This window comes from Prinia subflava, chromosome 1 (assembly GCF_021018805.1).
Source record: "Prinia subflava isolate CZ2003 ecotype Zambia chromosome 1, Cam_Psub_1.2, whole genome shotgun sequence".
In the NCBI taxonomy this organism is placed as follows: domain Eukaryota; kingdom Metazoa; phylum Chordata; class Aves; order Passeriformes; family Cisticolidae; genus Prinia; species Prinia subflava.
This window is the reverse complement of record NC_086247.1, coordinates 83802028-83829621: the sequence shown is the minus strand read 5'-3', so window position 1 is coordinate 83829621 and position 27594 is coordinate 83802028. Positions and strand designations below refer to the sequence as shown.

The 27594-nt window shown below is 41.5% G+C and overlaps 1 protein-coding gene across 1 annotated transcript; it reads left to right on the top strand.

Moving 5' to 3' along the window:
• Window positions 1-34: 34 nt before the first annotated feature.
• On the top strand, window positions 35-25389 carry WRNIP1 (WRN helicase interacting protein 1). The gene is made up of 7 exons (XM_063401242.1): window positions 35-629; window positions 9680-9871; window positions 10860-11104; window positions 17777-18006; window positions 23056-23211; window positions 24115-24194; window positions 24650-25389. The coding sequence occupies exons 1-7, from the start codon at window positions 102-104 to the stop codon at window positions 24923-24925; spliced, it is 1707 nt and encodes a 568-aa protein (XP_063257312.1). The 5' UTR covers window positions 35-101; the 3' UTR covers window positions 24926-25389.
• The last annotated feature ends 2205 nt before the right edge of the window (window positions 25390-27594 follow it).

Below are 27594 nucleotides of genomic sequence, written 5' to 3'. Positions count from 1 at the left end.
CCCGGCCCCGAGGGGCAGGAACGCCGGGCTGCTGGGGCGGGCGGACTACAGCTCCCGACGGGCCGCGGGCGGCCCCGCTTCCTGCCGCGGCCGCGGAGCCCATGGAGCCGACGGAGGGCGCCGAGGAGGAGCGGCTGGTGCAGTGCCCCGTGTGCCTGCGGGAGCTGCCGGGCGCCGACATCAACCCGCACCTGGACCGCTGCTTGCAGGCCGGCGGGGCCGAGGCCGAGCCTTCCAGCAAGCGGCCGCGCCTCGCCGCCGCCCCGGCGGGCGGCCAGGCCGAGGGGCAGCCGGAAGAGGCCCGCCCGGCCGCCGGGTCCCCCGTCTTCTCCCTCTTCCACAAGGGCCGCGGCGGCGGGCAGAGCCCGGCAGCGGGCGGCGGGAGGAGCGGCGCGGGGCGGGACGAGGCCGCCGAGCAGCCGGGCCATGGATGCGCGGCCGCGCTGTGCGGGGACAGCCTGGCGCAGAAGCTGGAGGGGAAGCCCCTGGCCGAGCGGCTGCGGCCGGACACGCTGGGGGACTACGTGGGGCAGGAGCGGGTGCTGGGGGCGCAGACCATGCTGCGGGCCCTGCTGGAGTCCCACGAAATCCCCTCCCTCATCCTCTGGGGGCCGCCGGGCTGCGGGAAGGTGAGTGCGGGCGGCGGGCGCCCAGCCCCGCGCTGCTTCACGTGGCTCTTGGGGCCGGTGACCCTAAAACCTGGTAACTTCGGAGTCGCTCTCTTCTTCGCCCCTCTGTCTTCTTAGTTTCTTTCGTAGTTTCCTTATTTTGCGGCTGATGTCCACAAGTTTTCCCTTAAGATTACAAAAAACACAGCCTGGCTCACGAATCAAAGAGAATTGGCCCACCCCCATCAGCGCCACTCCATGCAATTTGCACTTTGCTTACACAAGGGCTCTCTTGCTTTCTGATAGTTCAGATTTTGTAACTCCAAAGTCCATACCTAAAACATGAGCCGTGGTTTAGCAAATGGCTGAGAAGCTGAAAAACAACACAGAATCTGTAAATATGTCTAGGAAACAAGCAGCTTATACCAGCAGATTAATACAGCACGCTTTGCAAGTGCTAGGTGTGCATTAGCCTACAAAATCTTGCCCCGAGGTAAGGCAGCAGTGGTGTGGAAGGAGCCTTAGGGCTGAGCACTCATCCACCTTCAAACACTTCTAAGCTGATGGATCTTTGCAGGATCTGACCATCTTGTTCTGCCTCCTGTAGCATGTCAGGGACCTTTGAGAATCCCAAAAGACCCTCTAGCACAGCAGTGAAGGGAATCACAGTTGTGAGGGAAGGACCAAAGGAACGCCTCAGGTGTGGTCAAGCACTCTTTAGGATCTCGCCTTAATTTTGTCCACAATTTCAGATTTGTGGTGTGGCAAACAAAATACAGTTTTCTCTGTCATTCTAATGTATTCTCATTATACACATATAACACAGTCACATTCACATATAACAGCATTGTTTCACATTATATATATATTAGTTGGTGTGTTGGCTGTGTGAGAGTATGTTTGAGAAATCTGAGATAGGGGAGGTAATTACTACTTAGCAGGCAAGTTAAGGACAGAGAGTAGCAGCTTGGTCATGTAAGCATACTTAATTGAAAATAAAAAAGGCTTGCTGTGTATGGTGTTTGAATAATAATGCCAGTCAATCACAGTAATTAAGCAGCAGGTGTTAGAATTACATGCATGCCATTAGCAACGATGGAGTGAATTGTTTAGGCTAGATAACATATACCTCAAAAGAACCAACTAGTGAACTTCAATAATTGCCGCTTCCTTTAAAATAACAAAGTAATAGCAGAAAGCAAGAGCTCAGAATAGATGGGGTGGAGAAGGGCTGTTTCTGAAAGCAATGCATTTCTGAAAACTGATTAAAGGGGATGTGGATTGGCTGAAGTAAGAGGGCCAGAGAGAGAAGTGGGATTCAGCTCTTTAATAAGTAGGAATTCTCCTTGCTGAATGAGTAACACATTCAGGGGCTTGCTTCTATATTTCTTTGTGGTCTCCTACCATTTGTCGCTTGTTATCTCTGTCAACAGCATGTGCTTGCTCTTTCTTGAAGCCCTCTGTCCTCAGGAAGAAAAGCTGTACAAGTACAGTGGTAGCAAAGCAAAGTACAGTCTCTGCAAACTGGCACTGGCTGTAGTGGCCTTTGGGTTGTGATCTGATAAATGCACCTGGCTTTGACCATGGAAGTGCTTTTTCATGAGCTTGTGACAGCTCAGGAACAGTTGTGTTCCAGGTCTTTAGGAACCTTCTGTGGTACTGAAAGTGTCTTTGAGTAACATTTGATCTGTTTTATGCCTCTAATGTCACAGTTTCCACTCTCCTTTCATATGACCCATTCTCCTCACCCGTATGCTTTACACAGAATTGTATTTAGTAAGCTTGCTTTTTACAGAGTTTAAATTCTCTTGCTCCTCTGTTGCCTGACTTGCATAATTTCTGTGCCTTTTGATCCATCAAAGAACATCTGCACAGCTTCTCTGTTACATTTTTACTCCCTAAGTACTTAGACTATTGAGTAACTTGTCTATTTGCTAGGTTATTCCTTCTCAGCAAAGAGTTTTGAGTGTATGTGCTTTCAGCTGGCTCCTGATAAAACATCCATTATTGGCTGAACCAGAAACTCTTGCAGAAAGTTGAATTTTGCCCTTTCACCCACATTTCTCAATATTTCAGGAATGGTGCTAGAGTATAGATTTATCTCAGGTCTTTTTCCTCATGAATCATACTGTCTGTCTGAGTTAAATACCTGAAAGTTCTATTCTTTCCTTAGATATGTCCTTATAAAATTCCTCTCCTAACAGATTTAACATGCAAGTAAAGTTGTCAGCCTAAAGATGGAGAAGGACATCTGTTCTTACCTGCCTGTCCCGCTCACTTACTATTTAGGTTGTATGTATATAATGTGTCTAAGAAAACATTTCATAAGAAAGCAACTTAGTGCTTGAAAACTTGAAAGATCCTGTGGAGGATCTCTGTAAGTATTCTCTCTGCCTCAGGACCTGATTTGACTGATCAGCAAGAACTTCTTCCATTAAGTACAGTCCTTTCCAGCACAGAAAATACTAAAAAATAACTGCGTGTTATGTAGTTTCATATGTAACAAGGCCATATGCTAAGCTCTGCCCATCAAAGAGCTAAAATAGCAGCATAATTAGATATGTTGGTCTAATTTCAGAAGTGCTGTGTAAGATGGTCGTACATCTCTTAAACCTCTTCAGGCTCTTGCTACCCATGGAATCTGGTTATTGCAGCCCATCCATGCCTTCTTCCATTTCTACAGCCAAATGCCATGCTAACTGATACTTTTAAAAAGGGTAGAGCAGGACTAAGTTAAAAAAAAACAAAAACAAAAAAAAACCCAAAAGAATGTGGAATAGATCATCAGGGCCAAACTTCAAATCAATTTATGTATTCTTTTTCCTTTATGAAGAATTGTAGTTCACCAGACTTCTTCTAAGCAAGAAGAAAATAATCTTACCTGTTAAAGTGCTATAGATGTAATATTTCATATTGTAGGTTAGGAGTATTTTTGGGGAATTTTTATCATGAGAACAATAAAGCTAGGTACTGGAGTAAAAATATGTGTGCTGTGTATTTTCTCTGCCCAAGTCGATTTTGGCCTTAGCTGCGCTTGAATATTCAAGGAAACACTCTCAAAGTTGAAAAGACAAAATTGGGGTATTTGCATTGTGATCCCCTTTTCATTCAAGTTTCAGTCTGTACTGAGTCCTCTTACTTTAAGGGAACATGATCTTTGTACCTTGAATCTGTCATCCTAATTTCTTAGGAAGCCAAGGTCCTCTGGGTGAGAAGACTTCAACTTTTTCTTTGCACTTTTGTCACTCTGAAGTGTTGAACACAAGAGCCTATTTTCTTCAAGAAGCTGACCATTCTCAGGCCAGAAGAAACACTGCCCAAAGAGATGCCGTGGTTATTAACTTAGGAACAGTTAGCTTGTTCATCCTGACTATGCAAATTTTTAAAGGCCTGTATGAATCTGAGTGTAATGTGAGTAAGCTGTACTCTGATTTATGGCACCTTAATACAGGGATTTAGATTTTTGCATGTCTGCCATTGGGGCACCAATTTTAGTAAAGAGTTAGCGGGGGGACACAGCGTAACTTGAGCACCGAATAATTTTGCTGCCACAGATGAAGTTTAAGCCTTATAAACCTGAACATTCTGTATTTGAATACAGTAAACATTCCCTCTTATGTCTGCTGCTTAACAAGAAAAAAATAGGTAGCAAGTGACATGAACCCTCTCCTTATAGAAGATAAAGCATTCATGCATGATTTTCTGAGGTTCACGTCTGACTCTAGTAATAAGATAAAATATGCAATGTTGGTACGAGTGCAAAATATTAAAAAACCCAGTAAGTGTTCTTTGTAGTTTCTATCAAATCTTGTCTGACATTATATTTTATTTCTAGAACTCCCTTGTATTTCTTTTCTTTGTTTGCATTCAGTAAATGACACATTGAAACACAAACAGCAAGTCCAACACCTGTTTTGGTGCCCACATATTTATCATCCTGTCCCTGCAGTGCTTCCTATTTTGCTAATTCAAGTGGTTACCTAACAGGCTGTTTGATTGCTTGAGGATTTCATCTTCTCTTATTCATACAATCATACAATCTTGGGGCCTGATTTGAACTGTTTGAAGTAATGAGTTCTTTTGATTGATCAGCATGACATTTTAAACTGAAAATGCATCATGTCTTTTACAGTAGTGTAAGCTGAAAGTCCAGGACAGCTCTGAAAAAAGGACTTGTCTTTGCAGGTGCCCGGGAGCAGTGTTTTAATGCAGTGTGCTTGGTTTTGCTTATGCCTGTCTAAATCAGGAATAACTTGGGGTAGCTCTCTAGGAAGAGAACGCTGGAAGAGAATATACGATTGTATCCGTAGAACAGTTGGAATGTGAGTACACGAATACAGCAAATGGAGATACAGCTCAATTTCAATAAACATTATGCAAAGACCTTGCATCTATTTGTGCTTGGTTGGGCTTGGATTCTGGAAGTGCTGTAGAGCACATGCTGTGTCTCTTGTTCAGTGACGCTTACTCCTCCAGTAGTATCTCAGTGGGCTATTTGGGGTTTGAGGAACCAAACAAGATGGGTAAGAATAGCATCTGCCCTTATATAAATGCCAACTGCTGCTACTTTTGATTGTGTTTATCTGTATAGACAGTGTCCCCAGGCTATGCTGCCAGTTTCCTTTAGACACGGCCTGGCTTATCTCCTGTGACGCAGTGTGGTTCGGAGAACATCCACAGAGCTACATCCCAGAGAACTCCTGCCCCATGTGGCATCCAAGGATGCTGTTGGTGTCTCCCTCGAGGCAGTGGAACAGAGCATGGCCTTGCCTGATCGCTTGGCAACCACAGTATGGCCCTGCTGCCAGCAAAGGAAGGTTGAGGGTGAGGAGAGGCCATTGATGGCAACACCATGTAAACAAAGATTTGGAAATCTTGGCCAGAATAAAGGAAGAGAAAAACCAGCCAGAAAGTCATGGTCAAACAGCAGCAAAGAAAATCAGGGTGCTAGTTCAGCACTCTGATAACATAGCTTAGACCCTACAAGTCTGTAGGTGTAACCACACCTGTTGTGTTTTGCACTAGGCTTATCAGTCTTTTGTCATCCCTGCCACAAACATAATTTACACTGTGGTTTGCTCTGGAACAAACCAGCAAAGTCACTTGTTGGGGAAACCTTCATGCCAACTAGATTATCCCTGCTCAGGAATAATCCATGCTGCACTGCACTTGTGCCAGTCTGTGCCAGATGTGCTTTGGTCACCTAAACATGGCGTAGCAGAGCCTACAGCCTTCCAGACTTTCTGGGAGAACTGTGTATATTGGAAGGATCTTAAGTTTCACAGTATTCTTGATGTGATCTAACCCTGTGTGCTAATCCCTTCTCAGTTTTTTCCAATTCCACTTTCTGAAGTGAGCTAGGCAGTAGTGCTCTTCATCCCTGCAAGGAGCTTTGGTGAGCTAATGTGATGAGCATAGTTTAGTGGCCTGGTACAGGGCTGCAAAAATGAAAAAGACCACCTTACTTCTCAGCATGTAATGTAGTCATTGAATGTGAGCATCAATAAGACCGGATTAACTGGTATGAGATTTTTTACTGTTTTCTTCCAGCCATGAATGTGAGGCAGCATTGACTAGTGGCAGTGCAGAGAAGAGGGAAATAGTTCATACTTAAAGATTGTTGCCCAGTCAAGGAAACTTCTGGGTATACAGAAAATTCTTGTCTCCTAGTGCAAACACCCAGCTTACCAAGCAGCAAACCTGATTGACTTTTGTGCTCTGACAGTGGGAGGTGTATGGAGTCAAGCATGCTTTGTGGGTTGCTTTTGTTTCATCCATAACTTTTATCAAAGGCTGGAAAAACAGGTAGCATGGTTGCTGAGAGTGAGCTTGTTTGTTTGGGGTTTTTTTGTTTGGTTGCTAGTTATTTGTAAATCTAAAATGGTTTCAGCCTCTGGGAAAGGATATTCTCGTTTGGGCTGACACAAAGCAATAGGTACAAGATGGTGGAGGAGAGTTTCAGTAATTCAGTGTTCGTTCTGTGTGTAATGGGTCTGGAAATAAATGACCAAGGGCTGTAGTTAAGAGTTATTCATTGGTGAATAATGGTTCAGAAGTTTCTTGGTGAATATGTTTCTGTTTCAGAACAGTTTTTTATGTGTCACTGCATTAGCTTGTCTAAACAGGTCAGTAAGGTCTCACAAGATTCAGCATAAAAGTTGAGATAATAGGTATGAGTTTAAATAGTTCAGTGTCATAATAGAGAAGAACTAAAGAAGGGTTTCTGGAAGGGGCAAGGATATTATACTGTGAGCTTTGCAAGGTATAATTTTTAGTGAAGTTAGCAAAAGGTTAGTTTGCAGGATAACTGGATCACTCCTTAATTTGTGGGAAACAGTATTACTGCTCCTGCCATAAGGAGAAAAACATGAGCTAAATAAGAAACATCTGTATAATAAAAGCACATTATCAACTTGTTTGGATTTCCTTTTTGTGCCTCTTACGCGGGTTCTGATTCAGGGGTGCTCACTCATAGTAAATTGCAACATTACTGTCACTATTTTAAAATATTTGTTTTCCAGTGTAAGAATCAAACTTCAGAATTTATTTTACATGATGAAAGATAATCAAGAGGTTTTTTTCTGCCTTATTCCATATCAGATTGCTAATTTTCTTATTGTCCCTTAAATACATTGCCCCTGAGGGAAACTAGGAGTCCAGCATATGAGTTACAGTTGTTCTGTGCTAGTGCCTTCAGACTCAAGCTGCTTTGCTTTCATGAATTCTCCACTAGTTTGTGTTCCTTTAGGCTATAACCCGAAGTAATGAGAGGGAGAAAACTGTAGCTTCTTACTGACTTTTGCTTGAGGTGGTAGGGCAAAAAGCAGCATAAAAAAACTGAACTCGTGGGAAGTAAGTCTTTCAGAGGACTGGGGAAAGTTTTACATCTGTGTGATAGGCAGTTTGACTTGCTGAATGATTGATTGTGCAGAACAGAAGGAAGAAGAGGTTGTGAACATGCCTGTCCTTGTCAAGCATTGCATTGGAAAGGCAATGTATGTTATTCTTATTGCAACCTTTGGTGACCCACAAGTTGGCAGAGAGGGAAAGGTATCTGCTGGCTGAGATCCATGCAGCAGATTTCAAGTAGACTCTTGGTCTAACAGTAACTTTCAAACAAATCTATTTGATTTTTTTTCCTAAATTAGAGTTAGAAATATGGACTCCTGTGCATGTGTTTAAAATGAAGTCCATCCTGCATGTTTGTAAATAACAAAACACTCTGAGTGACAGCCATGGTGCAATGTGAACTGCCAGTCCAAGTGGAGCTACAAGAAGAATAGCTGCTTTTTTTTTTTTTTTTGTCCCCTCACCACTGCCACTTTTAGAGAAGGAAGAGGTACATTTTTCCATTTTCATCTTTAGATTTGATGTGTTGCATGTTTTTGTGCTTTCAGAGATTTTTAAGGCATGGGTATGTCCCCTGAAATTACATTCTGAATCAAGACCCTTTTGTAAGGAAACATGAACATTGGTTTCAATTTGGTAGCTCAGTTTCAAAGATAGTTTTCTTTTGGTTTTGGTGGGGCAGGGGTGGAATTTGCTTATTTTTTTATTTTCTCAGATATTCCTAATATCTGTAGGCTTTGCTGCAAACACTTTCCAAGTGTCTTTCCAGTCTTGTGTTCTGCAATGTACAATTTGGGAATGGGCTGGTGGATTGAGCCCTAGGAAGCGAGGGAGGATCTGATATGGGATGCGAGTCTTGTATCAGGATCTGAAATGACAGCACTTCTGAAGGCAATCAGGAGGCCCTTCCTAAAACCAAAGCAAGAATAAATAACAATATATCCTTCTCCTTAGCCTCCTATTTTCTTTTTTTCTTTTCCTGTTTTTTGGGGTGGTTGTGGTTTCAGGGACGAGATCCATTAAAGGGACAGAGCAGGGTACTGCAACACCGTTGGTAGTCAAGTGCTAGGTGCTTGTTTCTGCAGCCTCCCTGCAGGAGGATCAGGTTGACACCACCTGCTGCTTTAACCTCAGCACTTGGAATATCTTCTGAGGTGTTTTGTCGGCACCTGTCCCACTCCTCATCTGTTGAGGGTCTCCTGTCTTCCTTCTCTAGTAGAATCATTCTCTGATAGATCCTTCTCTGACTGAATAGTGAGCTTGATGGAAGAATCACCTAGCTTTTCTCTAGCAGTACTTTTAAATAGAGACACACTCTCTTTAGGGCATACACCTGTGTTTACTAAGGGTTGTGAAGGAAAGTCTCAAAATCATGTCTGTGATATGTTCAGGTGTAGTAGATATACCCAAGAGGTTGGTGGAGGTTGGTTCTGTGCTTTGGTAGGCTAAGTGACATTATCTATAAATAAATTAGGATTTGAAGAGGTTGTTCATACGAACAGAAAAACAACATAGCTGCTTACTAAAAACAAACGGTTTGTTCAGTCACCTGCCTTTGGCTTCCTTGGGCCAGAATTTGATTGCTGTTGACTGTTTAGATTTAAGAGTTACATTTTCTTAAGTACTCATGTCATTTTTTAGTATTAATGTTCTCATGCTTTTGTAGAAACTGCCGTCTGATTAATTTCATTTTTATGTGTATTTGAAATATAAAAGGGTTTAGTTATAAAGGGTTTGGTTTAGTTAAGTTTAGTTAATAGCTTTTTATTTCTCACATGCAGTTGCACTGTAAACTCTTAGGCAGGTGTCTCGGGGTAGTCCAGCTCTTTATCCATTAACATACTCCACAAAATAACTGCACAGAGAATTGCAGTCAGCCCATCTTCTGTGACAGAAATGTATTTGGCAGAGAGTTCTTCTTCTGTGACAAAGGGGACAGCTGTCAGTGCTGTCCTTTTCAGTACTGAGGCTCACTGGGTCTGGTACGTAAAAGTGCAGGCATTAGAAATGCAGCAGAGGAATTGGCAGCTACCTCTAGCAGGAAGTTTTAAAGTCTTCTGTGCTCTAGAATAACGTGAGCTAAAATGCCTTAACTCTGTAAACTGTCAACACTGTCCCTATGTCCAAAATACATAGATTTGTTCTTTACATATTTCCTTTAAATTGGTACTTTCTGTGTCTGAAATGATTTTTACAAAGCTTTCCTCTTATTGCTGTTTCAGACTACACTGGCACACATCATAGCCAACAGCAGCAAAAAGAATGGCATGAGGTTTGTGACACTGTCAGCCACAAGTGCAAAGACAAATGATGTTCGAGATGTCATCAGCCAAGCCCAGAATGAAAAAAGACTCTTCAAGAGAAAAACTATCCTCTTTATTGATGAGATCCATCGTTTCAATAAATCTCAGCAGGTACTGTACTAAGCTGCTTTTTTTAAAGAGCCTTTGTCAGCACTTCTGTAAAATCTCCCACTTTGCCTTGATACTTTTGTTTGGGCATTTGATTTCAATGTTAATACTTTTAGTAGATGAATTTAGGAGAAACATAAAAATTTAATTCCTTAGCTAACTTCCAACCGACATTTAATTACCATGATTCAAAGATTTAAATAAAAGACTGAGTTATTGCTGTCTTATGTGCCATTCTTATATTTTTATGGAATTTTATTTCTGCAAGGTCATGTTAGTAATGTTTGCTGCGCACATCTTCATTTCAGCCTCCATCTGGGGGGTAGCATTCTGTATTACCTTTACAAAGGTTTGGAATGTGAATGTGCCAAAGGTGGGTATTTTAATGTTGTCCTCTCTTCTGTGTGAGAAAAAATAAGTCATGGCATGGTACTTCAGGATAACACTGCAGCCATCACTTGGGGCTTTTTTTTCTTTTTCCTTTCCTAGTATAAGGTTTTTTTCAGTTGTGCCATGGCAATCTTGCCTTCTGTACTACAGGTTGCAGTTTTTAAATCGAACTATTCTCTAGTCCTCCTGCAGTTTTTACAGAATTAGGCTGGGAATTGTAGCCATCAAGGTTGATTCAAAGCGTATTTAGGAGTAGCCTCACTATTCTTTATACTTGATAAAGCAATTTCATGATTTCTTGTGTTGCCATGCAATAAACCAAAGTCACACAAACACAAAATTTGCAGATTTCTTTACCCTATTTCTTTTCAGCTGATAGGGTCATTCTCAATGCAGTAATTTATTATTAAGGTGTTGGGTGCATGAAATTAAATCATTTCTATATCTGTGCATAGGAACTGCCTTGTCAGTGTGGTTATTTGTCATATCAACAGGGAACCCAAAATCTCGCAAGACGCAAAAAAGCGTAGCCTACTCACATGGGATGTTTCAGGTTGTCATTGATCGAGATCAGCTTTTTCTGCTTCCCTCCCATGCTCAGGACACTTTCCTCCCTCACGTCGAGTGTGGGACGGTGACCCTGATCGGAGCGACCACAGAAAACCCTTCCTTCCAAGTCAACGCCGCTCTCCTGAGCCGGTGCCGGGTGATCGTCCTGGAGAAGCTCTCGGTTGAGGCGATGGAGGCAATTCTGATGAGGGCCGTCAGGTCCTTAGGGCTCCAGGTTTTGGGCCAGGGCAAGCAGCACGGCACCCCTGCGACTGGCAGCAGCAGCAAGAGCTCGGAGTGAGTACTTTATGGGCTGCGGGGTGTTAACGTGCACAGCCCGAGGAGCTGACTGCCTGCCAGGGAGAGAATGAAGCAGTTGGGGGGTGGGAAGAGAAACCCTAGCCACTTCTGATAGTAAAGAAAAGAAGTGGCAGCATATGGCAGGGGCGGGGGTGACAGGAGAGAGAGAATTCAAAGCATTGCCTCTCTCCATCCAAAACATAATCTCACCATCTGGATTAGGAGAGAATTTTAGACTTGGATCCGTAACTCCTGACTCACCCTCTCAGGATATTTAAATCTGTTCTGCTGCTGAGGATTTGCTGTGGAAGCCTGTAAATGAGTCTTTGTCATGTCCTAATGTGTGTTACTTCTTGCTACTGGTTGTAAAAGCATCACATTACCGTTAAATGCTGGATGGGGTATCCTCTCTTAATTTGGAAGTGCCTGCCAGAAGTTTGGTTTTTGACCAGAATTGTTTTTAATAAGATCACGGAAGGTGCTGCTGCTTCGTTGCAGGCTAAGTCCTGTGCTGTGTTTTAGGATATCCTGTGATGAGAGGAGGCTGTTTCTGTGAGACATAGATTGTTTTAAGAGGGACTGTTTTTCTCCACCCCTTGATGTCCAGACAGATAAATTCATATTAAACACTTGAGAAAATTTTGGAAAAAACAACATCCAGATTTGTCTACAAGAGATGTTATCTGCCTTCTGGAACAGGAGGCTGGCAAAAAAGAGTAATGCGTGGTACTGTGTACTCACATGCAAACTATTACACTTCCTTCGTGTTGGCTCTTGGCTGCACTCCTAGTAATTTACAGTGCATTGACATGGTGGTGATTGACAGACTGTATGAAATAAATGACACGGAATCCACTTGAACTTTATCCAGAATGTAAGCGCAAAGAATTGCTAACCTGAATGCTAAGGTCAGGACAGGTAAGGAAAAGTATTCTTTTTTTATTTTTAGGTTACCCTGCCTCGCAGTTTACTCCTTTGCAGCTTTTATGTGTTGTAGTAATGTGAATTTTAGAAGGGAAGGCAGTACTGCATGTCAGCATTAATGTAACAGCACAGCTGTGGTTGTGGCTACACCCTGACTGGGGTTCAGAGACTTTCCTTTCTGTACAGGATTAAAGTACAAGGCATAGTTTCAGCTGCAGTTGTTTGGGTTTGGGTTTCGCTGGACTCTCCATGTCTGTAACCTTCCAATAGCTATGGATGATTTAAACAGCGCGGTGCTTCATCAAACTGAAAGAAGTCTGGCAGGCAGACTGTCAGACTAACACAGTTTCAGAAGTCTCTCCATGGGGAGAGAGGTTCACACTCCAAAGGCAGTCATGGGAGCCAAGCATTTAAAAATAAAAAGGGTTTTGAACTGAGGAGGGTTTGTTGCAGTTGTGTGTCAGGTCTTTCTTATCTTTCATGATGCGGTCTGGTGCTGGACTGCAGTTCCTACATTCTCACTCATGCTGATAAGTTCAGATTTTTATAAGCCATCCTGTCCCTTACTGTGGTTCTGGTTTGGATTCCTCAATAATTCTTGCTTCTTACTTCAGTGTCCATTTTCTGCTTCTTGCTTCAGTGTCCAGTTTCTGCTTCTTCATTTCCTCTCCACTGCTCTGCAGGAGCAGCTGTCTCAGCATTTTACCCCCTTGCCTCTATGGAACAGGACTGTCATTAGATGCAGGCAGGTAACTGTTCAGCTGTCCTGAAGAATAGATGGAAATCACCAATTACAATTGATTTGGTTGTCAACAGTGCTTATCTTTATTCCAGAGTGAGAAAAGGAGCTGTAAGGCAGCACATTCCCAAATGATGGGGTGTACCCACTTTGAAAATGCTGCAAAGATCTAGCAAGAAGGCACAAGAGATGTGTACATTGAATTTTGGGTTTCATTTCCCATGTCAGTCTCCCTTTCCAAGCCACAGCAGTGTCGTATGAAGTACTGCATGTGCTGTTTGGCCTCAGTTAATGAGATGATTTTAGTATCACATCACTTGTCTGACAGGATGGCTTAGCTAAAAGAGATTTTGAAGGAGAGGATGATTCTTTGGGGTCTCTCCTATTACCTTGAGGAATAAGATGAGGGTGCATCTTCCTTAGTCTTTACAGGTATCTTCTGTGCTCAGCAAGAATACAACTATCCCTGAGTGATTCAACAGATTTCATCATCTGCACTCCACAGGGAAAGTGTGCTCCATCTAAATCTGTTTCCTTAGATTTTCTTTGTGGATTTTTCTTGTTTCCACCATTGCTGCAGGTTTCTGATAAGGTTAGATCACCTGGATTCTCTTTGACTCCACCGTGGCCTTTTCTTGCTCTAAAGCTGGAGCAACTAGCAGTGGGTGTTACTTCTTGGATATCTTTCTATTTGTTGTGTCATCATGGCTCACTAAGGTTCTTTGACAGTTTTTATGTTAATTACTGGATTTCTTTAAGATAATATGCACTTTTTGATGTATTTTCATCAGCATTACTGCCATCAAACTGTGCCTCTAAAGTCTTCAGTAAATCAAGCTGAAAGATGGAGAAACAGGAAAGGAAGAAACATACTCATGATGAAAAGTAAGAAGTCAATGTTAAAGAGATGTTTTTTATTGCTGCAACTGCTTGTGCTTTCTGCAGCTTATGCTCTGTCAATAATAGTGCAAGCTCTTCTAGGTGTGCATTGACACATTACACTTGTACTGTGTCAGTGGTGGAAGAAATCATATTCATCTCTTGGCTTTTTATTTTTGTCTTTCAAGTGCTGCCCTCAGAATGGTATCTCTAATTGAAGTCAAACAGTAAACTGGATGGTTGATTAATGTGTTGGAAGCTAGATAGCACAGGAGGCACACAGCTGAGGGAAATGGAAGGAACCCCAGTTTCCTTTTGGCAAGCCCAGACATCATGCATTTCAGCTTGTTACTGGCTGTATTACAAGTTCTGGCATGTTTTGAATTCACTGGTTCGTAAATCACAACACTGCAGGTGGAATTCCTTTGGATCTTTGGTGTTCAATACTTTCTTGGAAGTTATTCCTTAATTGGAATATTCATTCAATTTCCTTGCAGGAAATGAGTTGCTGAGGTGAGACAATGCTGTAAGGTAGTGAGCAGTGCATATCACACTGCAGTAGTTCAGTTGAAGAACTGTGTTTGCCTGTAAAAGTGTAGCAATCTGCCAAGGAGTGAATATAGTGAGAATAATTGCACTGAGGAAGTAAGAAGGTACTGATTTGTACGGGAATGATGCAGTGGGTGCTTTATCTCCTGTTTCACTCAGTAATTTTTTAAATCTTTAATCATAAGGTTCTCCTTGCTTGGGCTTCCTTATATTTACTCCTTGATATTACTTATGATCCTTTGTCAGTGGCTCAAATGCTGCAGTGCTGTGCGGGTTTAATGGGTAGTTCATCACACATTTCATGTTGGTTACTGGCACAAACTGTCTTGAGGGTATGGCGATAAAGAGGAACTGGAAGAAGGATTTATTATCCTGTACTGGTAGTTTTCCATTCCTTGAGCTAGCATATCACCTTCAGCCCAGTGAGCGATGGATCCCAGCACGTCCCTTTGGCTTGTTTATGTTTTTGTCTCCTCGTATCATTGGTTACAAGGTACCAACATTGACCACTGGCATCCAGTGGGTGTTCAGTGTTAATTTTGGAAGTTGAATAAAATATGGGATTGCCCATCTGCAGGAGTATCAGGAGCTTGGAAAGAAGTCAGAAAGCATGGGAGTTATTCTGCCTTGTGGTTCTGATGGGTACAGAAGTTGGGTAAAGTGGGAGGGAGTAGGGCACTTGAGCTTCTGAAGACAGGATGGGCTTAAAAATGTAAAACAAGCAAGTGGTTTTTTGGAAGCCAGTGTATTGAAATAATTGCCATCCATATTTTGAAATTAGACTCCTGCCTAGTGAAGTTAAATAATCAGAAAGTGGAATTTAAAGTCTTCATTTCTCAAAAAAAAAAATCTTAATTCAGTTTTTCTGAGTGTAACATTTTATTATTTTGCAATTCTGAGTGTGTACGGAGCTGAGATTATGCAACAGGGAAGCATTATGTTATTTCCAATCAGTGATTCTCATCAATTGCTGTACAAACAGCTTGTATGTGGAAGTTTTCTCCATTTATTCTTGTTCTTTATCACATCCTGCATGTCATGCTATTGTAGGCATAGACTGGATCAGCCAATACATAATGCATTATTTGGATTGGAATTGCCATTACCCTTATGTTACAACTGAAATTTCACCATGAAAGTAGACAAGGCCTTTGCTTGTAACCAGATCTTTCATGGTTTCTTATAAATATTTGTTTCACTTTCTGTAATATAAACTGCTTATGTTGAGTCAACACGGCAATTAGAGTCCTACAGTGAAACAAGAGACAGGAATAAAACTCAGCTTTAAATTAGCAGATAAATGACAAAAGTGCTCTGAGGCCTCACCTTTTTTGCGGAAAGACAGTACTTAGCTTCTTACTAGGTAGTACGTACCTTTTAGTGCTCTCAGTGCTTTCCCTCTACTTGCAGGCACTGCCTGCAGTTGTGGTATCAGTGTGAGGAGGCCTCGAGCACAGGGTGTGCTTCTCTGCAAACAGCAGGCAAAGAGCTTAGTCCTTGAAGATGAAACCTCTCAAGTATGCCCCGCTGATGTGTGAGAAGTGTTTGCTCAGCATGCTATATATTTGGGATCATTTCTGTTGAAGGAGGTATTAGCAGTAGGATGTCTATGTGTAGTGCCTGCTGTTTTTTTAAAAAGAGCTTTTGCGTTCCTTGCTGGCTTTTTTAATCGCTTATGAAAGATCAGGTGCACATCTGTAATGCTGAGGGGTGAACGTTGCTTCCTGATTTTCAAGGAATTTGATGCTTGAGATAATTGACTGAATAAGTCTGTGCAGTTGTATTGTTCTGCTTCCTTGTTCAAAGACAGTGTTTGAAACACCCTGGTAAAAGTGCCACTGTATGTGTGTGTTAATTTTTTTCTAGATTCATCAAATACATGAAAAATATGGAGATGGAAAAAAGTCGTGACAAGATGCATGTGATGCATCTGTTTTTGCGAGGACGTGATTCCTACTGTCTGCTCTCTGCATTATTGGTTTTGCCTCTAGAAGAGATATGTCAGCTTTCACTGCAGTGGTTGATTAAGATTGCAGCTGTACTAGTTTTTCCTTTTTATGTGTGGCCATGAGAGGGCTCAAATATTAACTGCTAAAATTTTTCCAGAACCTACAGTGCTTTTCTTTTGTGTGACAAGTGCAAAGTGGATTTGCAAGCAGGAAGAGATGGCAAGTAATGAAAATCAGTGGACACATCTGTCTGGGAACCCTGATGCTGCCTTTTTGTACACTACTGGTAGTAACACATCTTTTGGCAACTGAAGTGCAAGGCTGTTGTGAATCCTTAATTATTTGACACACAAGAGCTTCATAAGAAATGGCCTTTCACACCAAGCTCTATGTGCTAATCCTTACTGATACCTGTCGTTCTTGATTTACAGTGCAGCTACTAGAAGTGGCTCAGTTAGGGCCATTAATGCCATTAGCTGCTCCAAATCAGATCAGTTACACCCTCTGCCTGGCAACACTTTGATGTTCCCTTGTCTGCTTAGCTGAGGTTTGATGATTGAATCCTCAACAGGGTGCCTATGAAACATGCAGAGGGTCAACTGGTTTGGATGTGCCCTGACAGTGAGGACTGCAGCCCAGCAGGTGGAAACCTAGAGATAAAACTTGAGGACTTTGTTGTTCTCACAGATTTTTCATGGACTCACTAGAGGATCTCAGGAGATCCTGCTGCTGCATTTCTTCTATGAAGATAGGTCTTCCTGTCTTCACAGAATCACTGAATATTCTGAGCTGGAAGGGACCCACAAGGATCATCAAGTCCAACTCTTAAGTGAATGGCCCATACAGGGATTGAACCCTTGATGTTATCAACACCATGCTCCAATCAACTGAACTAATCTCAGTGACTTGTTCATTTCGACTTGTGGTGTCATTAAAATTTGGCCTTTTAAATGTGTTTGTTTAGTTGTGGCACAGTTAGAGCAGTAGATGGCAAGAAGAGTGATGAACATGTACTGGAATGCAGTTCCTTTCTAGTAAGATTTTTTTTTGTACCCCTGTGACTAATACCAGAAAAAGTAGGATGCATGTGTTTTACACTGTAAACAATGTTTCCATTTGTTGTTTTTTAAAGAACAACTGTTAGCACCTCGTGCTGTTGTTAGTAGTTAGTTCAAAATGTTATTAGTTATGCTAATTACCTTATAACTCACTATATTGTCTCACCTGCATTTGGATAGCTTCCTACCTTTTCACTGTTCTTCCACCAAGGATTTTGAAGTGCTAGCAGTGAAATCATGATGGAATAAAACCTTGCAAAGTTCAGCTGGCTGTGTCAGAATTGGGCTGTGGCAAAAACCTAACCCAAGTTTTTGTTGAATTTAATGAGGTGAGGAAAAATAAGGAGGTTAAACAGATGAGAGTTCCTGCCCTACATTTTTCATGCAATTGTATTTAGCAGGCATTGCAGCAGGAGGAAGAGGGTCAGCCCCTGGCTCTGCAGGATGAGTTAAGGCAAATCTTAAACCCAGCTGTGTATCAAGAAACTTTGTTAAGAAATGTCATCTCCAACCCAGCAGGCAGGGAGAGCAGTGTGATGGGGGCTAAGGTCGTGTGGTTATTCTGTTGCAGATTCCCAGTGTACATAGAGGAGAAAGCTCTGAACACGCTTGCCTATCTTTGCGATGGGGATGCCAGGACTGGGCTGAATGGACTCCAGTTGGCAGTTCAGGCCAGATTAGCAGCAGGAAGGACCACTCCTTTGAACTCTACCAAAGGGGGTGCTGCAGATGGCATTCTGGTAACAGAAGAGCACGTAAAGGAGGGGCTGCAGCGATCTCACATCCTGTATGACCGAGCAGGTGAGTAACTGATGCATTTCAGAGATGCAGTGTTCTCAAGATGTGATAGCTTCTCTAATTTCTCTTTCCTCTCCCTTTTCCCAACCAGGTGCTCTAGTGAAACAGTGTTTGTACTGAAGTTTATCCTAAAAGTTACTTTTCCTCTACAATGTAGCTCAGCTGGACATTCCATCAAAACCAGGAAGTGTAGATTAGCTGAAAGACCTATTTGCTGTCCTGAAAAGAGTTGAATGGTGAAATTGTTATTTAAGGTTATACTGTCTTCTGTGAGGGTTTCAGTGTAAAGAGGGAGAAGAATTTGATAAAAACATTTTTCTTGAAAGGTTGGATATCTTCCATTGCACTTCTACTCCTTTGAAAATCTTGGAAGTGCTCACATTCACAGCAATATGTTATGTCAAAACCTGAGCAGTTTGCTTTATTTTTAGAGTTGCTGTTTAAGGTAATGAATTCTGTAGCTTGCTTAGGGAGGCCACATAAATCTCATTGCAGTTAAGGCTTCCTAGTGTGATAACCACTCTTGCTAAATTTGTGACTTGGCAATCTTAGGCGTCACAGTAGTTGGCCACTAAACCATTTTATGTTAGAGGGTTAAAAATCAGTGAGTATCAGAGATGAGGTGAATCCCTTTGAATGCATGTGCTAGTTCTTCAGCAATACTTGAATGACCATGCAGAATAGTATGAAATGATTACACCAAGCAGTATTTGAAGAACTGTTGTGGGGTTTTTTTTGCCACTGTTTCTGATACTCTGCATTAACAGCCACTGTTCAAAACCTGTGATGAGAGGTTTCTTGAGGTTGGTTGTAGCATATGCTGGCTTGCAGCCTTCTTGCTACAAAGTAGTAATGATGACTCACTGTCAGGAAAAAGGCAGCTGGGCAGATACTGATCTAATGGCAGCTGAGAAGGGTAGGCAGGGGGAGGGAGAAGAAAAATGTTATGGGGTCTGTGGCAGGAAGAGGTCATGATTGGAAGGAAGTGGAAAATCTGACTGGTTCGCTGGTGCCAGTCTCTTGAACTGTGTGGGTCCCTTGTGTGTTTGCTGTCGCCTTGTGGCCACTGTCACACAGAACTCTTGGCTGTGTCCACTGCTCCCAGCCCTCCTACACCTTCTTTCTCTGGTAGAGATGGCACAGAGTGCCCCTTCCTGAGGCTTGCATCAAATCTGGGTAGCATGTGTCAGGCCCTTCTCTGCTGCAGAAGTCTTCGTTGTCATTTATTGTGGGACTTCTTGGCCAGAGATTTTCAGAGTGACGAAGGCAGTGAAAACTGTTTTTCTGGATTGTGTAAGTGCCAAAAAGCCTGACACAGATAATGTCACAATAACAGGTTGCAGAGTACATGCCTTTTCTGAATTTCTCTCTTCTGTGGAATAGTCTGTGTTGGCCACTGACTGCTGACTGCAGGTTGACCACTTTAGTCCATAGTAGAGAGCGCTGTTTGTCAGCTATCTCAAATACAAAGGACTTCCTGACAGCAGCTACTGCATAAACAAATATTCATTTTTTTGGAAGCATGTTTTAGCTAACATATTTTGAAACACAGCTGTCATGGTGGGATCTACAATCCTCTAAAATAAAATGCTTCAGTCTTTTAAAGTGGAGGGTCTAATCATGAAAGCAGCAACATACTTACAAGTAATGCATGTTCATGTAGAAAACACCAAATAATTGATTAGTGTTCCGAGTTGTGTAAATATGGACTTTTTTATTTTACTTTTTTTTTTTGTTACTGTGCAAAATTTGCCAAATACATGTAGTTCAGCATTCACTTCTGTATTTTCATCAAGTAATCTAGGAAAGAAATAATTTATAAAGCAGTTGTTAGGCTGTTGTTTTGATCGGTGTGCAGACATGTAAAGAAAAGGTCTTTGTGCAGATAGTTTATGCATTGTAGCTGGAAGGACAAAGAAGCAACTTTAATCGAATTTCACTGCCAGCAGCCACCTGAAGCCCTTGCAGTGTGAGAGGAAACAAAAAGTATTTGGCATATTTTAGCTTTTAATTGCAGTTGTTAAAACTTTGGTCCTTTTAGAAAATGATGTAGCAGCCAAATTCGTTAAAGTTTACTGCAGATGGGCAGAGACTAGATCTTTTAAATAGAGTTGTATTGTTGCCCCTTCTTTTTACATATTGTGTCACTCTGCTAACACTGATTTAATAAGATAAATGTCAGTAATTTCACTGTCTGTATGGTAACATCAGTTATAGTAAAGACTGGGAATGTGTTGAGGTGAATTCAATATATATATATATTATTCTGCAATCTGGAACACAGTTTTTCCTTTCCCTTCTGTGGAGGAGAAAAGAGAAGGTGTCTGACAATCCTTGGCTTGCTGTCAGGGCAGAGCTTAAAGCCATGTGGGCAGGGATAAGTTGCTTTTCCGTACCATGCACATCGTTGCTGGGGTAGGGGAGTGGCTTATCTGGAGTTGAATTCCCAGCTGGTGTTAAACCACCATACTCACACCATAATGGTTTTTTCCATCTCAGTTTTGTTCTGCTGGATCAGAACAAGAAGTCTTTTTATCCATGCTGTTGCTCTAGTCTTACTTCCAAGGTTTTCTTTTGTCCTTTGTCAATGAGCAGTTGATGCTTACTTTTGGCTAAGAGAAAAAATAATGTGAGATGGGGACTGAGATTTGACTTTTGCCCACTACCTTGTGACCGGGGAATGTTTCGGAAGCCCAAATACTGATTATGGTCAGTGAATGAGACCTTGTACCTGTCTTCTAGCAATATGACTTTAGATAAATCAGCATCTTAACCTAGCCTGAGAACTCCTGAGGAGCACATAAAGCAATCAGCAAGATTTGTGCATCTGTGTATGTCAGACACTAGAAAGCCCTTCCTTCCACAAAGCCTCTTGTTTAGTATCTTGTTTCAGAAAGATATTTGCCTTTGTGGGAATGGCATAGAGAAAATGTATTTTGATTCCAAAAACTCTGCAAAGTTTTGATTTCAAGAGGCATCTGGGATACAGCAGATATAGATAAGCTGGTATGTGTCTGTCTCTCAACTGAATTGGTAAGGCCCAAACCTGTATGTTAGCTAACCAGCATGAGAAAGCTAATAAAAAATAGTCTATAAAAGTTCTAATTTGTTTTAACCTGATACCTTTTGGTATCTCAGGCTATCTATAAACTGTATTTTTAGAAAGAAATGTAAGATCTCCCCACAATGCACATCACTGTATTTTGTCTTTAATCAATAACACAATTCTGATGTATAAGCATTGTCACTGTAGCTCTGTCACAACACTAAATTTGTAAGGAAGTAAATAAAAGGAGAAAACCAATTCCCTTCTCAGCCTGAAGTCTGAAGTTCCCTGCAGGTATATATATCTAGACCAAACCTATCCGCTGGATTCCTTCTGCCTCTCTATCTGGTATCCCCACATATGACATTTTACAGTAGCCTGAACAACATATAAAAGCCTCCAGCAGAAAAATCTGGATGAGTGCAACCTCTGGAGATATTTAAAGACCATCTTCCTTACTTTTGAGAGACCAAGAGACGCCTCTTGCAAGAGGATGGTGCGAGTTCAGCTGCTTGGGTTTGTTACTCGTGATTCAAGTGCTGTGATGGAGCATGGACATGCTGTTTGTGTTGGCTCGAGTGAGGGCTGCATACCACGGCTCTTTGTGTGGAGTCCTAGCAAAAATAGCTGTCTGACTGCCTGTGCTCACAGGCAGCATGTTGAATTCCCCACAGAATCACATTCCAGCAGGAGCAGAGATGGGGGGAATGGACCTGGGAGATGGAGGTCTTGCTGGCTACAAAAGGAGCAACTGCAGCAGCATGCTGATTTTGGTTCTCAGACTCACTGAGGCAGCCCTTTTATTTTTGAGGGCCTACAAGTGGTATGTTCTGATGTGGCCCTCAGGCTGTAAATCCTTTCAGCCTTAGGAAGAAGAGGAATATTAACAGATGGCTGTGCATGCAGCCAGTCGCCTTTAAACTACATACTTAGCTGTGAGCCAAGGAATGCCAGGCACTTGAAAAAATAAAAAAGGCAGATAACATGGAAAGTTTAACAATATTGCAGCAAAATGCTCTTACAAGTTTGATTAAAAGATATGCATAAAAATCAAAACACTGAGGAACATTGTAAGAGGAAAATTGTAAGCAAGAAGGGTCTCATTCAGTGTTTGTAGTAATGACTTCCAATTTTTAAGTGTTGCCCTAGAAGATCTGTGGAATAGTAGCTTTGTTTCTCCTTGGAGTCCAAATCTAATAATATATTAAACTTTAATATTAAAAAAAAAGTTCCTTGTAATTCTTTCAGTCTTCCCACTTTTTACTTAGCAGTCTGGCATTTCAAGTGTTCTTGCAGTAGTGCAGGTGTCCACAGTTGAACTCAGTATTTCTTAGGGGTTTGCCAGGGTTGTGCACTGCAATTCTGGTTTTTTTCCAAATTGTGTGATGTTTCATCATTGTATATCCATGTCATTTCCTTTTTTCTCACCCCTCTATAGCACATCAAACTCATGTTTTACTATGCACTTTCATTTTCAAGTTTTAGATGATGTCAAATATCTTTTTTCTAAAATACCACCACTGTATAGCACTGGATTTCTCTGATTCTTGTGTCGTCTTCTCAGAGCTGTGTGTGTCCAAAAGCAATGGTCAGTTGTTTGTATATGCTTGTACTTTACTCTTTGACAATTGTAAGCTATTTATGTAGAGTTTTCTTCCTAATAGCTTAAAATATCTGGGGTTATCTTTTCTTTTTCTTTTGAAAGGAAGGCCATTAGAATACAAAACCCAAATTGTGTGCATAGCAATGGCAGAATAAAAACCAACTTCCTTTTCTTCAGCAGTTGGTCTGTTTTGCTTACATAGTTAGGGAATGATTCACATGGGAAATCGTGAAGGCACTGAAAACATTAACGAATGCTGTAACCACATATCCATGAAAAAACTTGAAAAAGCAGCTTATGTTTACTGATGTGATCTAGTAAAATACATTCTGTTCCCTTAAATGCATTTCACCTAATTTCCTCCTAACAGCTTTGTGTATTGCTTCTCCCCCATCCTGAACAGGAGAGGAACATTACAACTGCATCTCTGCCCTGCACAAGTCTATGAGAGGCTCTGATGCAAACGCCTCCCTTTACTGGCTGGCTCGAATGCTCGAGGGCGGTGAGGATCCACTCTACGTGGCAAGGAGGCTGGTGAGGTTTGCAAGTGAAGATATAGGTCAGTATTTGCAGCATTTCATACTGGAATATCACGTTGAATGAACATCTGCCAGGCTTCTCTGGTTTCTAAAAGTTGGCTTTTGGAAATAGAAACAAACCCAAAAGATTTACAGACAAAATAGGTACAAAATATTGCAATGCTCCACATGCAACAAAAACTTTGTATATGCAGGCAGAGACCTACATGAGGTGTCATTGTGATGATTACTTATTTCAGGAAAGACAAATATTTCTGAGGTCAGTTTTAGTGTGCATTGATATGGATTCTTTTAAATTCTGTTTGTTGTAGGTCACCAGTAAACTTGTGCCACAGAGAGTATGTACTTCAGAGATGTCAGATTTTCTAATGTGTCTGGCATGGGAATGCCTGCTCTGACCTGCAAACCTCAGGTTTGATAGCTGGCTCCCTAGCTGCAAGGCATCTTTATTTACTTATCCTAGGTAGCAGATCAAGCAACACCTTTAGCACATATATGGTGGGTGAAGAGTTAGGAGACCTGGGGAAGCTATTTCTGTGTAGCAGTATTTTCCTCATTTCTTTATCAATTTCGAAAAACAGGAGAATCATATGTGGTCAGCTACTGCTCAGGCTGCCACTGTGTGGCAGCAGATTCAGTCTGTAAATCCTACCCACAGCTTAGACCTTTCGTTTTTGTGTTTTTTTCTGGGGAGGAGGAAAGCTTGTGGATAGAGGGAATACATCCTAAGTATAGTGTGGTATTGTACCAGGAATTCCAGTATCTGAGAAAGCAGCTCTGAAATGTGCATGGATACATTACAGAAAGGGAAAAAAATATCATTAAAAAAAAAAAAAAAAAAAAAAAAAAAAAAAAAAAAAAAAAAAAAGACATTAACTAAAGTAAATTGACTTACCCTGCTTTTATCTGATCCCTTTCTGTAGGACTGGCAGATCCTCTGGCTTTAACACAAGCAGTTGCTGCTTATCAAGGCTGTCACTTCATTGGAATGCCAGAATGTGAGGTAAAGGCTTCATTAATTCACTGATTTGAAAGTTCTGCAATCTGTAAAACCTATCTGTAACTATAAAAAGAAGCAGATTGCAAGGACAGGGCAGACTTAGTAACTTGTTCATTCCGCATCGCCCTTCCTTGACAAGATAACATTGTAGCTCTTAAAATAGATGCTGCAGTTTAAAATAAAAGTCACTGCGTATTTATTGTTAAAATGTGATATGTGAACATCTATCATTTTTCTCTGCCTGTTTTTTTCTCTTATAAATAAAGTAGCTGTTATTTTCTAGTAGTGGAAACCATGAAGCTATGATGTTGTTAAATAATAGTATTCATATGACAGTAGCAGGCAGAGGTCAGTTTAAACACAATCCCTGCCATGCTGTACAAACAACCTGAATAGCAGACCTTTTCCCAAAGAGCTTGAAAGAAGTCATTTAACCTTTTCCCTCTGCTTGTTTGCAGGTGATTCTGGCACAGTGTGTCGTGTACTTTGCCAGAGCCCCGAAGTCTATAGAGGTGTACAGGGCATACGGCAACGTCAAGGAATGCCTGAGGATGCACACGGGACCACTGCCCCCGGTTCCTCTGCACCTGAGAAACGCCCCAACAAGGCTCATGAAGAACTTGGGCTATGGAAAAGGCTACAAATACAACCCCATGTACAAGGGACCTGTGGAGCAGGACTATCTGCCAGAAGAGTTGAAAGGAACAGACTTCTTCAAGGAACGAGAAACGTGACTGCTGTGCTCAGAATGGGTTTTCATTTTATGACTCAAACATTTCTGCTGGGATAAAAATTGCCCTTACAGTGTCAGCCGCTTGTTACTGTGGTTGAAAGGATTAAGCCACCAAGCCTTCCAGATACTTTTTTATCCTCTTGATTTTATTGCTCTTTCTTTTTCAGAAGATATTTTGTAAAGAATTGTAGTTAGGCAGTTTGGAAATGCAAAAATAAGCTATATCCATAAAAACAAGACTTGTTCCTCTGGCTCTTGCTGTGAGACAAAAAATATTACTGTGCTGCTTTGTAAATCAGTATCTATTTCAGATTTTGAGAACGTTGTTTTCCAGAAACATAGTAAATTGCACCCCCTCTGCTAAAATACTGTACAAAATATAATTGCAGAGTAATTTTGCTCTTAGCTTGTTTCAGAGACCAATTTTGTACAACAGTTATTAAACCAATAAAGCTGTTACAAATAGTGTCTGTGCATTTGTTCAAATACTCCTATGACAGCAGTGTGGTTTTGAAAGTTTGATATCCTTTAATTTTATTATTCCTACTTTCCAGAGCAAGTTTAATTCATTTTGTTAATGGAATAGACATGAAAATGGCCACTGGCGTGATACCGAGCTCTTTGCGCCTCTCTCCAGCTGTGATGTGGCCCAGCCACCTGCGGGTCAGCTTTCTGGGACACACCAGTTGCAGGTGGGTGTTTCCTGACAGCAGAGGTATTTGGTGCTGTGTGGGGCTTAGATCAGAGGAGCTGCCACAGCTGCACATCTGGAGCTCATTCGGAGCAACGTTCACAAGCCAGGAGCTCTGTGGGCTGAGAATGCAGTGCCAAGTCCAGAAGCAAACTTTATTCTGCTTATTGCTCTTAATTCTCAAGACATATTGCTGACCCTTGGCCTTGATCAAAAGTCTTGGATATAGAGCCTCTGAAACTTTGTGATTTGTATTAGAGATTAATTTTGTTGTGAGACTCCCTTCATACGAAGTTCTGCATGAGGTAAGGCTCAAGCCAAAGATCATGATGTAACTGTTTCAGAAATTGAACCTTTTGCATGACTGTGTACTGTTAGAGGGTTTTAGTCATATTCTTTAAACATTTCTATGTTCTCCTACCTCAAGTAGTTTTTGAATGCTTTGAGCAAAGTGCTGTTCTAAAGACAAGCATTTCAACAATCTTCATTTATGTACATTTGCATGTTTTTTAACACAATTCACTTTGTTGTTGTTTGGTTGTAACTTTCTTGTTGCATGAATTAAGGGGGTAATTAATTAGATTAGTATTTTTATCCTGATGGTCTTCTGAAATGCCTTTGGAGGAGTAAAGCAAGGTGTGGTCTTTTCCAGTGCTGGAGTGAATCTGACCAGCATATGCTCACCTTCAGAGGGCAGCACAGGTTGGCAAAGGATTCAGAGCTGATGCTTCACTTCTCAGCCTCCGATGGAGGCAGAAATCGTGCCCCTCAGGTCAGATCCATCAGACAGTGCTGTCTAATGGGCTGCCAAAATACTGGTTAGAAGAATGTTTCAAAGCCCTTGTGCCTCATGGCTGCTCTCCAAGCCAAGTATTATTTACCTTTTCCCTTCCTCCCTGTGGTAATTATCAGCACCAGAGAGTGGCTGCTTCCTGCTCTCTCCCTGCTGCTGATGTGCATCTCTTTTATATCCCCTTAAAGAGGGTCATCTCCTCTGTTTGAAGAGCTCCGTGCTCCATTAAAACATCCATCAGAACCAGATGCACTCAGAGGTGAACATTTCACCCCGCATCGCCTCCCGTCCCTCCAAAACAGACCCAAGGCAATAACATCCATTTCCTCTCAGCACAATTTATGCAGTCCCCACACAAGATTGGCAATGCTACTTTCAACAAGCAGCAGCCAATCTTCTAGTGAAACTACATCAAAAGCACAAGATGAAAAAATGAAATTAAAAAATCACGAAGCACATTTCTTTGCTTTCTGGCTTTTGGCCACCTGGGGTTGACCCTGAGAAGCTCTCTGAAGGACAAACATGGTTATGAATTGCATGCTGGTGTAGTGGTGTATTTATTTACTCTTCAGAGTGTAGAGCTTTAAGGAAATACCAAATATTGAAGTGTCACTAGAAATTTTGCATCCCATGAGGTAACAGTTGCTTCTGCTGTAAGGAACACCATAAAAACCCACAATGGCACGATCTCTTTTTCTCTTACATAAGTTGTCCTACTAAGAAATAATGTCGATCATGAGAAAGGCCGTGCCACAGCCATTCCATGTTTTCATGAAATTCAATACTTTGAGAAACAAATTGTACTGATGTGTTTCCTCCAGTAGTAACGTGCCCATGTGAAAGATACGGCTAGCCACACAGAAATATCAAATAATGCCCCAAATGAGTTCCACTGCAGGAATTTGTTAGAAAATTACCTAATGAATATTGTTTCCATCATTTAGCTTGTTTGACTTTCACAGATAAAAATTTGGATGATACAGCTGACAAGGAGTTGTCCAGGCTCTTATACTAAATATTTATATGAAATCATTACTTGGATTTCATTTTTCTTGTCCTGTTTTCCATGCACAAAGGGTTGAAACCCTCAGTTTAACCTCTGGACTGCATTGTTTTCCCTTTTCTGTGGGCATTTTCTCTCATGTTGAGAGAAAAGCACTTGACTAAAATCACTGCATACCATTTT